Below are 15,344 nucleotides of genomic sequence, written 5' to 3'. Positions count from 1 at the left end.
TAAAACTATCAAATTACCAGAAATCACCGAGGAAGTCGAAGTGTTTCTACTCACGTGCAGTGCCAGATCGTACAACAGTCTTGCTCCACAGTTTTACATCCTGGATGTGGTCGAGGCCCAACAGATGGACAGTGTCGACCAGGAAGATTCTCAATACCATTTTGTGTACACAAGTAACGTATGCAGGGATCCCTGGGGTCTACCCACGTCTCTCCAACATCATGGTGGACTCCTTGTTGGTCTACACAACCCCTGCAAGTGTAGAGTAATTTTAATTAGCATTTGGAGGGTTGTAGTATATTTCACAACTTAGAAAATACCCTATGGATATTACCAACCATTACAGTGTTGGTAGACAAAATGTTGCGTACGACAAATCTTTGCTAAACTTTTGCTCTTCATAAACAATTCATTTCATCAGGTTATTAATCCAAGTATTTGTTAAAGCAGGTTTAAGTTACATGCACAAGTTTGTCCTGTTTACATACATACAGGATGGAGAATTGATGCAATCTTACCTGGTGGTTTGCATCTGTTTGATACGTACGATGTATTAAACGTCAATTGAAAAAAACATCAATTGATGATCAGGATAGCGATAATGTTCCAAATTATCATACATAGTGAAGGAGAACAAGGGCTAGTTGCATCACTAAACCACGTAGCTTATCAATAAGCAGTTCATACAAGTATAAAGCACTTCTATTGACAACTCTGTAGAACAAGAATTGGTCACAAGGATAATTTCCACAATGGCAAGACTGCAACATTGCATTATACTTACGTGCAATACCAGGTGTTGCAGCAGTCTTCTTGGACGGTCCTACATCCAACATGAGGTCGAGGACCTAGAGGTGGACAGTGACGACCAGGCTGCTGTTTAATACCATCTTGTGTACACAAGTAAGTGATGCAGGGATCCCTGGGGTCTACCCACGTCTCGCCAACATCATGATGGACTCCTTGCTCGTCAACACAACCACTGCAAGGTTGCATCGTTTGACCTCAGTTATACGCATTAATCAAAGTTGGTAATCATTTATACCAAATTATGGAACTTTGCATCAAGTTTATTTCCGTTTAAGGTTAATTTCCATACAAGGTTAAGCTAAAAAGTCATCTGAAAACTTCAGTAACTATCTATGCAAGTGTAACATGGTTTAAGTGAAGATATCCAGATTTTGAATTTTTTTTATATCGCAGATAGATTTCCTCGTCCCGATTATGATTAATGTTGGTAACTAAAGCAGAACTAGTCTATATATATAGATTCGGTTATCAAATTGAAAAATTTGTCTACAATAATTCTATTAGAACCTGCGAGAAACCATTACACGAATTTCGAATTCATTTTTCCTATTATCAAATTTAAAATTTTTTGCCGTCCATTTACATATTCCGTGGTGCATTTCGGTCACAGGCATCATATACAATATTCCAACGATCAGTCTTTTTCCTCATTACATCTAAACTACAGTTTGTACAGTCGGCCACAAGAGTTCGCGATCATGTACCCCGCATGTTGAGGTACGTCAAAGATTTGTGGGCGGTGATCGTGGAACACAGCAACGTAAACCGTTAAACAGATCAATAGTAAAGCAATGAAATTGTTTTTATATACGAAGGTGTGGTGTTTGTAGAACTCAACTGCGCAAAGTCTAATGAACGTAAGGTTTCATGTTAAGATTGTCGTACATCAGCTGTTAATCGCCACATGATAAATGTTGATACCAAGTGTCTACTCTGAGAGGCCATGAACTCTGTATACCATAGTTAACTGTAGATAGCAAATGTTAAACAGGAACATACAACATTCATGACCAAGAAACATCTACATGGGCTCCCACAGTAAAAGATTACGCGATTGACTGCAGTTCTTGGCAACACGAAACAATTTTTTTGATGTACTTCCGATTGTTCTACAAAATCGACCCCCACACTTACGTATGTACAATACTTTACCACTTTATTGGTGGCCATTTATTCAACAGTTCATGTCGCTCGTAAACTTGGTCCTCGTCATACAGTGAGGTCAGCTCGTATTACAAACATACAAGAACTCTTGTGGCAGAGTACTATACGTTACACTGAATATTGGGAACAAAAGTTTGGCTATTTTATGACGGACTAAAAATTTACCCGTTTGAGAAAATGTAAATTATACACAGGTGTACAGCGCAAGGTGATGTTAGTTACAAGACAGGATTTTAAGCAAAAAGTTTCTACGATCAGACAAAATATTTTGAATCTTTTTATATCAGTTACGCTATTTTAGATCTAGTTACAATCAATACTCACGTGCAGTGCCAGGTTTGACAACAGTCTTCCTCTATTTTCTTACAGCCAAGATGAGGTCGAGGGCCGACAGGTGGACAATGTCGACCAGGTTGTTCTTCAATACCATCTTGTGTACACAAGTAACGTATGCAGGGATCCCTGGGGTCTACCCACGTCTCTCCAACAGCATGATGTACACCTTGCTGGTCTACACAACCTCTGCAAGACATGATTGAACAAGGTCTTTTTAATTGCCATACGCATTAGTTGGGCGTTTAAGAAAAGGTTCAATTTACTTAAAATTCATAGAAACTTGCCAAGAGCGATTCTAATATCCTTAAAAGAATCTGGTCAAATACTAACATTTTTGTAATGTTTATTTTCCAATGAATTCTTCGACATTTTGTGCAACTTTAGTTATGATTCGGAATATCACGACACCAATTCAGCGTTTTAAAGTTAATGATAATCGTGGAAATGTTATGTAGTAAAACATTGGCAAGTCTTAATAGTCATGAATAATGTACCTATGTAGATTCGTTGTCAATGTATGGCAGTTGCAAGTTGAAATAAATTCTTATAACTTCAAAGTAAATGTCCATTATAGATTTATTGTATTACACGTTAAGTCTATATACATTGTGCCAAAAATGTTAATCTAACCGATCAATATGCTCAGATCCTTTATAACTAGGCGTTTGAGCTTGACAACATACACCAAGTATTAAATTTATAATATTGGATGTTTTATGTATTCTAGGCAGGGTTATGATAGACTAACCATTAGTCATGCATAAAATCCGACAATGGAGCAATATTTTCGGGATATTTTCCTAAAGCTTATCAATGATCCGTCAATATGTATAACTGATTTGCACAATTTTATCCAGTTTACCATTTGAGATATGTATACTCACGTGCAGTGCCAGATCTCGCAACAATCTTGTTCTATTTTCTTACAGCCAACGTGAGGTCGAGGGCCGACAGGTGGACAATACAGAGCAGGTTGTTCTTCAATACTATCTTGTGTACACAAGTAACGTGTGCAGGGATCCCTGGGGTCTACCCACGTCTCTCCAACAGGATGGTGTACACCTTGCTGGTCCACACAACCACTGGAATTCAGGAGATCAAGTTCCAGTATGTGGAATCAAAATGTGGATCATAGCATCAAGTCAATTCGTTGGACATCGAAATCTTGTTCAGCATATGAAGAATTGACAATTTCGACATCGAAAAATAAACTATACACAGTTAATAGGAGACTACAAGGCATGACCGTTAGACGAAGAAATTGTTCATAGTCTTCACCGTCCGAATGAATTAGACATCTTCACTACCGTTTGTAGATATGGGTATCTAAGTCACTGGAGACATTTTATTTGAACGAAATCAAATCGCCAAATTTCCAAAGTGCTAAATACAATGGAAAATTGTGCAGGTATGTGCGAGAGTACCAATGTTAACCACTTCATATCAGCCAAAAAGCTTAATTGCCTAAGATGGTTAACGTTAAGAGCAGTCACCCATTTTGTTTAGAAAATTAATTTAGAAAATTAATCTATATAGTGTAACGGTTTAAAGTTTTGATAAAGTAAAATCAGCAATTTATATTCACAAGATTTTCTAAAGTTCAGAAGAGTTTTGCAAACTGAAAAGCTCTTTAAGCAATATCAAACTAATAATTAGCATCTTAGAGTAGAAACAAATTGCCAGATAACATCCGTTATGAGACAGCATGTTAGAATTGTAGTTTTATCAAGTGTAAATTCGAAGTCATTGTGATGCCAGTCAATACTCACGTGCAGTGCCAGATTTGACAACAGTCTTCCTCTATTTTCTTACAGCCAAGATGAGGTCGAGGGCCGACAGGTGGACAATGTCGACCAGGTTGTTCTTCAATACCATCTTGTGTACACAAGTAACGTATGCAGGGATCCCTGGGGTGTATCCACGTCTCTCCAACAGCATGATGTATACCTTGCTGGTCCACACAACCACTGAAATTTTTATGATCAGTTATTTGCCAGGCTCTATATTTAGATGGCGAGGTAATTTTATATTTACCTAAGCTCAGACGAGAATGATAGGAAAAAGATTTAGAACAAGTTGTTAGATTAATGGAAGTGACCATTATTTGTCAGACCTTTGGAAAGCAGTTACTATAATGGCAAAATGAGACAATGTTGGTCGGCAAGGAGTGTCTCAAAGTGCCATTTATCTTCTGTGGATTGTATAATTAGATTTCATGAAGTGTCGGTCCATCATTACCCTCAAATGGTTTATCTTATCAATTATCAACTTAATTCCATCCCTAGTTATTGCACCATTTGTCGATGCAGCATCGTTTAGAAATTCAAAATATGTAAAACTGAATAACGGTTTTGGTAGACAATCTAAACTATTAATGGCATTACCGTCATCAATTTTTCGATCAAAAATATTTCGGTATATGGAAGTCGTGTGTACGTCTCTTACTAGCGTTAACCATACAATTTTGAGACCAGATTGTAAATATGCACGACATGCTTAAGCCACAATTCAAACGTTATGGGAAAATTGATCCGGTGTATAGTTAAAGACTTTATAGAATTGAAAGTTTCAAGAACTTTTACCTATTTCTGTCGTAATTTTCACAATTATCAAACCTTAAATTTCCAGATTGTAAGTTTAGCAGGAATACTCACGTGCAGTGCCAGGTTTGGCAACAGTCTTCCTCTATTTTCTTACAGCCAACATGAGGTCGAGGGCCGACAGGTGGACAATATCGACTAGGTTGTTCTTCAATACCATCTTGTGTACACAAGTAACGTATGCAGGGATCCCTGGGGTCTACCCACGTCTCTCCAACAGCATGATGGACTCCTTGCTGGTCTACACAACCTCTAATTTAGATTAGGAGGGAAAATTCTATGTACAAGCAATAAATGGATCATAATATTCTGAAGTTAAATAGTATGACAATTTGATGTGCTATGAAGTAGTTTGAAAATGATCGATATAGAAATCGCATAGGATTTTTTTAATTTTGAACTTAACTATGCACGAGTAATATTAAGATATCAAGACACGACCGTCAGAACAAGTAATTATGGTCCACAGTTGTAATTGTCGAAAAGGTTGATTAAACAGTGGAAATGGGTTTTGAGGTCGCTTTTCACCGACAGTTCAGATTATCTAGTGCAAGAATTTTCGCAAATTTGAATACAATGAAAATTTCCACAGGCTACGTGAGAAAAATTCCTAGAACTGATGGTCTATGTAGGGTGGGAGTCCTAGAAGTTAACCGCTTAATAGTTTGTGAATAATCCTCAGTAGCTTAGATTGTTAACGTATTAAGACGTTGTCAATATTGCTCTTTTGTTAGCAATTACAAATCTTTGAAGATAAATGTATAACGTTTTAAAGTTTTGAGGCAATGAAATCCAATTTATATTGATAAGGTTTTCTAAAGTTTAGATAGACAAGTTTAGCATTTAAAATCTCGTTACTAGCATGATCAAAAAGGAATTATTAGCGGAAAATTGCCAGATATGCGAAATAAGGGGGCAAGTACATGTTAAAACTATAGTTTTATCAAGTGTAAAGTTAAATTCGTAATGCCAGTCAATACTCACGTGCAGTGCCAGATTTGGCAACAATCTTCCTCTATTTTCTTACAGCCAACATGAGGTCGAGGGCCGACAGGTGGGCAATATCGACCAGGTTGTTCTTCAATACCATCTTGTGTACACAAGTAACGTATGCAGGGATCCCTGGGGTCTACCCACGTCTCTCCAACAGCATGATGTACACCTTGCTGGTCTACACAACCACTGAAATTTTCACGTAGAGTTATTTGCCAAACTCGAGATTGAAATGGAGAGGCAATTTGAAAATATCTAACCCAGTTTAGAAAAGAATGATAAAGAATTCAGGATAATAGAATTTTAGCAGATAAGCGAATGGGAGTGGCCAATTTTTACAGACAGAGAAGCAGTTACGGCAAAATTCAGTGACCATATATGTGAATGTTGGTTTGCAAGGAGCGACCTAAGGTGGCATTTACCTTCTGTAGATTCTAAAATTTGTAATTCAAAGAACCGTCGGTCCATTAAAGATTTTTAAGCGAAAATTTTACCAAGCTGCTATTTGACCATTTGTCGATGTAGCAAAGTTATTTGGAAATCCAATAAAATTGTTAAATAGATTTAGATTTAAGTTACAAGGCGGTTTAGAACATTCAAAACCTCAATTGGTAATGAACAATCTTAAACTACATTCATTAGATTATCAAAAAGTTTGATCAAGTACCGCAGATTTCTACAACTAAAATTAGTCAAAACTTCAAAAAGTTCCTGGTTGTAAGTTCAGCAAGGATACTCACGTGCAGTGCCAGGTTTGGCAACAGTCTTCCTCTATTTTCTTACAGCCAACATGAGGTCGAGGGCCGACAGGTGGGCAATATCGACTAGGTTGTTCTTCAATACCATCTTGTGTACACAAGTAACGTACGCAGGGATCCCTTGGGTCTACCCACGTCTCTCCAACATTACGACGTACACCTTGGTAGTCGATGCAGGTTTTGTGGGAGTACAAGTGGGACTTCCTGCCTTCAGCAACAGCCTCGCCAACACTGCAAGACATGGAAAATTGTTGGATCTAAAAGAAAATGCAAGAAAGTTTTTGTACTTTATTGCGACGTGTTAAACCTGTGTATGACTAGCGAATACAATGAAAGATTTAAGACTTCCAGTGAAATGAAGGCAAAACAATGGGACAAGTTCAATGCATTTTCAGTCGAAGTCTTCAAAGATAATATAAAGATTTAAGTGAAACTTGTGTATAGTCAAGTTTTATAGAGTGCAGAGGGATGAAACTGTGGGTAGAAATGTCTATTGGAATTAAGCTACCTTGAAAAACATTCCAATTTCAGTTAGAGGAGAAATTACAAGTACATGCACTAGATGGAAGTATTTGATATAGTAAAATATTAATTATCTACAAGCGATGTCCGAACTTATTATACCTTCAGATAATATTCAAGTGCTCACCTACTTTCCAGTTCAAGATTGAATTACTTTTAAGGCATGCAAAACTTAAATTGCCAGATTTTAGAAACCAAGATTTGTACTGTATGTACTTTGGTCGATAGAGTACATGTAATTTACAATACTTTTAAAAATTCAATCTGTTCAAAGCTTTGAGTGTGGCGAATTTTTTCAAAGTTAATGAAGGTATTTTAGATATACTTACCGCAGTCCAGCATTTCCTGTACTTAATGATGGACCAGTTATGGAAGACTATGTATACGAACCCTCATTAATTTAACCTATACGAAGCCTCGATGATATTTGAGGTGTTTGAGAGTAACAATGTGGCATCTTTATGTTTGATATTCCGATTGTGAAAGTTTATAGATCTAGCTCAGCAGAGATAAGTTTCCTGTAATTAATGTTTAACACTTTTATAAGTGAATCGAACAATTTTCTAACATTATACCACATCAATATGATAACTTGTTAGCATTTCTTTACTGTAAAAAAATTTATTACCGTACTTCAATGTCATTTTTTGCAGAGCAGCGTAAAACATTTGGCAGAAAGTAAAATGTTTATATGCATATCAAGAGTTCCTCCTTATATTACTTTGGAGATACAGTGGCGAGTTTCTGCTACGTAAATTCCAAAGTTAATCCACATACAGGTTTAGGGAGGAACTGGACCTGCTAAATGGACGCCCACCTCTAGTACCAGGCGATTACTGGTCAGGTTGAATGTACTAGACCACTGTGGAAGGTGAAATACGTACGTGGTGAGGTTGTGGCAGATCCAGGTGGAGCAACAGTCGCCGGGCACCTCAGTACAGTCTGGGTGTAGGGCTGGTGGACACACGGGTTCCACCTCCTCACATCTGATGTGGCCGTCCTCACACCTGCACCAACTACACAAACTTTCCAGCCACTCAGAGTTCTGCTCGTGTATGATGCCCCTCGGGTTCACACACTCGTACTGCACCTCATTATCACACTCAACATCTGACAGGAAAGTCCAGAGAGAAGTTTAATGACCAGGTCAAAATTATAGATGCTCCATGTAGGACTTCATCTCTGGTGTGTTAATGTTATACTCGAATCAACAAATTACTTGACCTCATCTATGTGATAAACTTCTATAGTGAAGTTATTAACCAGATTCTGAAAAAGCAAGCATATCGAAGATATGGTCATTAATAGTTTACAGTATACCATACAGGAACGAGTTTACAGCTTTAAGATTGTACTTTACTACAGTCAGTATACATGTTGATCAAGATTTGGATGAAATTTACACCTGGTTTGTTAGAATATATAGTTAACGAAATTAGTTCGTACAACATCTAGTTGCTCAATTAGCGAAAAAAAATGAAATTCTTAAGTCTATGAATCAGATACGTTACATCAAAATAGTCGAAGAAAATTGAAAAAATTTAGGCTCTCCAAGAGAAAGCCAAGTGGGTCAAAACTTCATTTAGTTAATGCTGCATTTTGATGTTTTCAATGACGAATAGCTTTGTATAGTCTCAAACGATTATATATAAGAATTCAGCACGTCTCCTGGGGATAAAATAATTTGACGATTGGCAAAGGAACTTTTACGAGCGTTATTTCTGTAGGCTATTCATGTCATAGTACGTTACTTACTGCAGGATATACAAGACATTATCTAACCGTAATGCGTTGGTGGATGGTAGAGTTTGAGGACAACGCCAGTGATGTAGGGGGAGGAGTACGACAGCTTCGCTCCACACACCAGCTTAATACAAGAGTCTGGTAAAGTGTCGATCACGCTACCCCAGGGATACAATACTCCATTATACCAGCAACCTGACAGGAAAATTTAACCATTTTTCAGAAACCAAAGGTCAGTTCAAACTTACCCATAGGTTAAATGCTCATGGCAATTTTTGACGCATTAAAAGCAAATTGAAATGTTTTATAAACTTATTCCAAGACCTTAAAGTAACTTATAGCAACATGTGGGCAGGTTTAAGAAATTGTATTAGTGCTTGTGAATCGTGGAAATTTGATCACATGAAAGATGTTAGGGTCTGGAACATTGCCTAATATACTTCTGTACAGGTTATGAATGGTAATAACCTAAACCAACTGCTTACAAAACATTGTATTAATACAATACTTTCCCCTCAATTGTAGTCATTTCAGACTACCTCCAGTCATGTCTGAAACAAGGGACTGGAACACATAAAACTTTGGTATACTGTCATAGAAGGAACACCTGACCCACCTACCCACCTTCAGGTACACTGCCATAGAAGGAACACCTGACCCACCTTCAGGTACACTGCCACAGAAGGGACAACACTGATGTTCAAAGCAACATTTATTGAATTCGTCAGAGAGGAAGGGAGATACACAGCACTCGTAAGCTCCCTCACAATCTTCACGCGTTTCATACACTCCGTGTCCTGTAAAGTGAACAGGATAATGTCAGTTTGTAGTCAAGACTCGTCAGCAATGTCTTACGTTGTACATAATGTATTCCACTACACCATACAAGATGGGGTCATGACCTGACCTTCATACACGTAGAGGTTGTCACATGGGGAGCAGCAGCCGGACGCGTTACAACATGCGATGAATTCTGACGATAGAGGCAGGTGGCGGCAGCAGTGGACAGGAGCTGAGCAATTGCTGTCGTCGACTTTATCCTCACTGCTTGAGGCTTCACCTGACAGTATTAGGATTATTCATATACCAGATAGCTATATTAAAGTGAATCTTATAACTAAAGATCCTTATGTAGTAAATAAAATTGCAAAATATCTTATTGCTCAAGTAGTTTTGGGAGGGTCAGAGTAAGACTGCGAATTCAAAACAGATGGAGAACAGTCGCTCTCGCTGCTGCACAATGTAAACACGCAACAGGAAAAAACGAATTGATACAAATGCCTGGAGCATCATTACAAAACCGTATGAAGTTTTATCCTTTGATGAACTTTCATCCTATGTAGTTATTGGAAAACTGCCATCAAAACGTGGGTAAACTGATAAACAATGGCAGTTAGCATTACGTTGATGTAAACTATTCAGAATTGCGATTGAAGTTGATCCAAGTGATATCAATACAATACAGACTATATTGACATTACCGTAGAACTCCAAGTAAACTACGAGAGTTACAGGCATGCAGAAGTAAAGATGCTATATAATGAAATTAGGAGTATAGTTGATAGTTATAATAACAGGAAGCTTCAGTTCAAACAAACGAACACGTTAACAGGTGACCGAAACCAACGTAAAAGTTAATTAAACCAAAGAGTTAAAAACATTGTTCTCATTAGTGACAAACTCGACTCTTGCAAAGTAGGTGAAAGTTAAATTTATATTAGTCAATTCTATATGAAATAAGTATTCCTGATGACAGTAAATTTAGTTTGTCAGATATACAGTAACAATTTGAGAAGACTGTTTAGACAAATATGCAAAGTAATATTTTTTAACACTGAAAAACATTGCACGAATTGTGAAAATTCCCAATATGTTGAAACCATCATGGGTGAATAGAAGGATTTGCATGCCAAAATGAAGGTTAAAGGGAGTTAATGACAATTATCATAAATTAATCAAAATTCAAAGTGCAAGATTGTTAAACGCGAGACAAAAGAATTTTAAAAAGAATCTTTATTCACAAGTAAACATTAATACCTCAAATGAAAATGCTTCAAGGATTTCACGATTCAAAGGTCAGAAAGATCTCAAATACGTAAATACCTGGATCAAATCAAATCCAACGGCCCAGATAACTTTGGGACTCAAGAGGTCAGAAGATATGACTCAAAAATATTGAACAAATCTCAAATGGTTAAGTGCCAACTGACTAGAAACGAAAATTACTGAAAATGTGTCGAACTTTCGCCCAATTAGTTTGAAGTCGGCGTTAGGTAAAATATAAAGACCAATATCAAAATATTGGACAATACCGTTTCCTAAAATGTATCTTGCCTGACATTCACGATTTTTTTTAACGTTTATCAGTACTGGGACGGAAAGTAGTCTGATGTGCATCTAAGACTTCCAAAAGGCTTTGGATAATGTATTTACAAGTGGGACAAAAGTGCCAACGGTTTAATTTGCTAGGAGTGGAGTTGGACAGATGGCAAATGAAGTTTATATTAGACGAATGTAAAGTTGTGCATTTTTTTTGACATACGTTACGACTACAAACTATTCAGAAATTAGATTTAGAAAAGGATATAGTTGTCAATCTAAAGTATACATGGCTAAGCATGTAGAAAGGTACCCAAATGTGATCTTTTCAAAGACTAACAGACTGCAAGACACCAGAAAAATGCTTATTCTATTTTTCTAGCAAGACCACACCTTGATTGTGCAGACCAGTTTTGGTCCCCAAACTATAAAGAACAAGAGGTGCGACAAAATTTATGTTATACCCAAGAAATGTGGCATACGAATTTATGCTAAAACTATTGGATCTCTTCTTCCTTAAAACGTAGGATTGGTGGAGATAATCCACCCATTCAGAGTTCTGATAATTTCCGTAAAGTTAAACATCTTTACGAAATTCAAAGTACGGTTACCAGGACAAATGGAATAAAAACTCCAAAAGACGTAGTACGGGCACTGGAAAATCTTTTCTTATTGATGTATTGTACACTGGAAAGTCACCTTCAGGTGTAGTTACAAATACCTTCAAAATTAGTTTGGAAAATCATAAATTCTTCATGTCTAGTTCTAGAAAAACTTGGATATAACTTTAATAAATGACAGCGGTAACGGAGAGAATGTTAATGTGAAGCAGTGGGGAGTCTGCTTACGATAGCTTAAAATTTTCAAAGTGGATTTCTTTTTGTATACATAGTCGTGGACCAATCAGGCTTTCAGTTGGTAGTCCTATATAAAAGATATTCAAATATGCATTAAGTAAACCATATTTTCAGGATAGTTGGAACTTTAACCGAATGTGGAGAAAATCTCAATTTCTACGAATTGAAGTAATTTTTTTCCCAAGGAAAGCATTTGAAGATTTACAAACTAAGTTCAGCTTACCTGGAAATTAAGGAAATTCTCAATTTCAAGTTCAGTTAGTTATTCAGATCAGATATGTACTAAATCTTGTTCACCTAATTTTCAAACTAAAAAGTATTGAACTTTACCTTTTAGTAGTTAGACCACTTAGATAAAATTCAGAAATTTTCGTAGAAAGAATCGTGCAATAAACAAGGGAGCGCCAATTTGAGGACGTGAAAGACCAGTTTTTTGATTGACATGTAGTTATTAGGGGAAAAGTCTTAAAGCTTGGAATTTTAGGAAAATTTATCAAAATGGCCCACTCAAGCGTTAATGGACTAAAGTAGTTTTTAGGCTCAAGGAAATTTTCTAAAATTCTTTTCAAATTAAACTGTTGGTTAAGTTGTCGAGGTGGTAACGATGGGAAAGGTGGTCTTACTAAAATATTTGATAGTTTCCAATTAACCTTAATTGCCTATGAAATCAATGTAACGAGGACAACATTCAAATGTGCTAGAAAAACAATCTGAAAGATTTGTGCTAAAGAAACACTACCATTTCATGAAAAGTATTCGATATATTTGTATTTCAAAAGATTTTTGGTCAGTTACACACTACGCCCGATTTTGTAGGCAGAGTCCCGGGGTTATGTACATTCTTTTTACCATGAACATGACCAACAGTGCAAGAACAATTCATCTTAATCAAAATACCATCTTATGACAAACAGAAATCGAAGGACCGATAAACAGGAAAACCAAGAGAATTCTACACGATAGATTCTCCAAGGTAAGGAGGCATAATAGTTCTGTAGAGTATGGGCATTACAGACCAAAAGAATCAAACTGAATAGAGGTAGAAATTAACAAGTATGGATAATCGAACTATAGGACTACGAATGACGATTAGGACCACAATGGCAAGACTAGGAGAGAGACTCGCTGCCCAACATATGTACTTAAAGTTAAGGAAAATCCACTTTAGTCTTGTAAAGAAGAAGAGTTTTTGATTAGAGTATAAAAATGGAAAGTTAAGAGTAGAAATTGAATAACGGAATGTATATTTCTTATGAAAGTCTCAAAGCAAAGTTTCAAGAACGAGGATCATGGATTCCGTAGATAACGGAAATATTCACTTCTAAATGCATGTACATTTTGCAATGAAAATACCAATTCAAGAAATTCTCCACTAAAAAGTCATCTATGATAAATTACATGAAATTGCAATCAAGTATAAATCATATGATAGATTCACATGACGAAGAACGAAATCTAATAAAGTAGGTTCTTGGCTATTCAAAAAGTTTTCCATTGTCATCTTAATATGTAACGTTCATACTATTTAGGAAAAGGCGATCTAGAAATTGGAAATAAGACTTACAACCTGGTGCATTGAAAATTCAAAAATATATTTTCAAATATCAGTAGAATGTACTAATTTGTAAAGTTAGTCATTTCTAATCTAATGAAAAGAAAGTTTGTACCAGTGTGGAATAGTATTAACATTTTAGAGAAAAACAGTTTCTTGTACGAGTAATTTGCTTACGTTCTGCAACGTTACGAACTCGCTGTAGTGACCATAATGGTTTAGTGTAATACTAGTTACACTAAATATGAAATATCTAGTATAACAGTTATGTGCAAAATCTAAAGCAACCTTACTCTTCGAACTAGGCAATCAACCAAATGTCAGTGTCAGAATATTAGACTTCACTCCTGAAGTTATTACAAGATTTATAACTAAACGAAACAATTCTACAAAGATTTTAAACGTTCAGGATATGTAGATAAACCTTCCGAAGCTATGTTAACGAAGGAAAAGGCTCACCTAAAAACAAAAGACGTTATAACAAACCAAAAGTTAGTCACTAAAACTAACCGACTTGTTTTGCATTCAAAGTGTTTTAATAATTAAGGCGTTTAAGAAATAAATTCCCCCTGCAATTCAGTAAAATTTAAAGTCACCCCACCACGAGATAATTTGAATCAAGAATATCTATTGTAAAAGTGCCGATGAATATCAAAAATTTTTCTAATTATTGACCTAACTGAACAATGCGTAAATCATGAATCTCAAAAATGTAAAGTTATGACACATTTTTTCATGCGATTTACGGGACATGGTCACATGTGAAGTTTACGAGGAACACCGAAGTTTCGGATAACAAAGACCAATAATAAAGTGACTTACACCAGTACAACCTATAATGTTATGAACTACACACTTACCCAGGATGGCCCGCGCCGACGCCAGATGAGGCCCCACCATAACCATAACCACAACCAAGGAGATAACCATCCCCCTGGCCATTTTCTTTGGCCCCAGAAGGTTCACTAGAAAGAAAAATATGGTTTCATAATGTAGATAAATCTTGCATAAGAAAAATATACACATCTGCGTGTGTTAACTTGAAAAGACCAGGTGCCAAGCAAATATTCAATTAAGGATAAACCCAAAGCCAATATGCATCATAGCACAAAACAGTACAATAATTGAAATATTTACAGAGAATGTCCATAGAACTGGAGTATTTGCTACCAAGTTCACAGAAAAACCCATACTAGAAGACAATCGTAACGCACATCAAATTTACTAGGAACTAATGTTAAAAATATAACGAACTTAAACTTGTATACGTTTATCAGAAAATATCTTCACTTTGAAAAAAATCATATACTAGACTTCATCTAAAATCAAACATGTATGAAACCAACAATTAAACACAAAAAAAAAATTCTCACTTTCTGTGACGAACTGTTTGTTGATGTTGTCCTGCCACCAGCTGGACCAACAACTGACCAGACCACAACCAGCGACCCACAACCTCACCTTCGGTACCATCTCGACCAAACGGTTCACATGATCGAACCTCCTCTGTCTATGTAACCCGTGTTATGAACCTTTATACTCCGGTATAGAATATTCGATTCTTGAAGAAGGAATGCATATATATTTAGTCTCTCAGTGTTTATATTGAACCATTGAAAGATGTTGATAGATCTGCAAAAGCAAGTTTTCTTTAAGTGTTCGAAGCTTTAAACCAAATCGTGACACATAT

At 36.4% G+C, this 15,344-nt stretch overlaps 1 protein-coding gene across 6 annotated transcripts in view; it reads right to left on the bottom strand.

Annotated features, from left to right (window-relative positions):
- LOC139748018 (kielin/chordin-like protein) overlaps positions 1-15,142 on the bottom strand; it is a 35,098-nt gene extending 19,956 nt beyond the window's left edge. For 2 of the 6 annotated variants that reach the window (XM_071660554.1, XM_071660555.1), the window contains exons 1-14: positions 15,028-15,142; positions 14,515-14,619; positions 9,834-9,986; positions 9,589-9,723; positions 8,966-9,121; positions 8,068-8,293; positions 6,644-6,892; positions 5,895-6,092; positions 4,965-5,162; positions 4,080-4,277; positions 3,195-3,392; positions 2,299-2,496; positions 785-982; positions 55-252 (exon numbers count right to left, since the gene is read on the bottom strand). In XM_071660554.1, the coding sequence (XP_071516655.1) occupies positions 55-252; positions 785-982; positions 2,299-2,496; positions 3,195-3,392; positions 4,080-4,277; positions 4,965-5,162; positions 5,895-6,092; positions 6,644-6,892; positions 8,068-8,293; positions 8,966-9,121; positions 9,589-9,723; positions 9,834-9,986; positions 14,515-14,619; positions 15,028-15,127 (2,510 nt within the window). In that variant the 5' untranslated portion in view covers positions 15,128-15,142. The remainder of the gene's footprint in view (positions 1-54; positions 253-784; positions 983-2,298; positions 2,497-3,194; positions 3,393-4,079; positions 4,278-4,964; positions 5,163-5,894; positions 6,093-6,643; positions 6,893-8,067; positions 8,294-8,965; positions 9,122-9,588; positions 9,724-9,833; positions 9,987-14,514; positions 14,620-15,027) is intronic. The other 4 variants (XM_071660558.1, XM_071660557.1, XM_071660560.1 and 1 more) reach the window with 4 other exon arrangements.
- Positions 15,143-15,344: the final 202 nt, after the last annotated feature.

This window comes from Panulirus ornatus, chromosome 72 (assembly GCF_036320965.1).
Source record: "Panulirus ornatus isolate Po-2019 chromosome 72, ASM3632096v1, whole genome shotgun sequence".
Classification (NCBI taxonomy): domain Eukaryota; kingdom Metazoa; phylum Arthropoda; class Malacostraca; order Decapoda; family Palinuridae; genus Panulirus; species Panulirus ornatus.
Note: the sequence above shows the minus strand (reverse complement) of the source record. Positions and strands in the feature narration are given on the sequence as shown.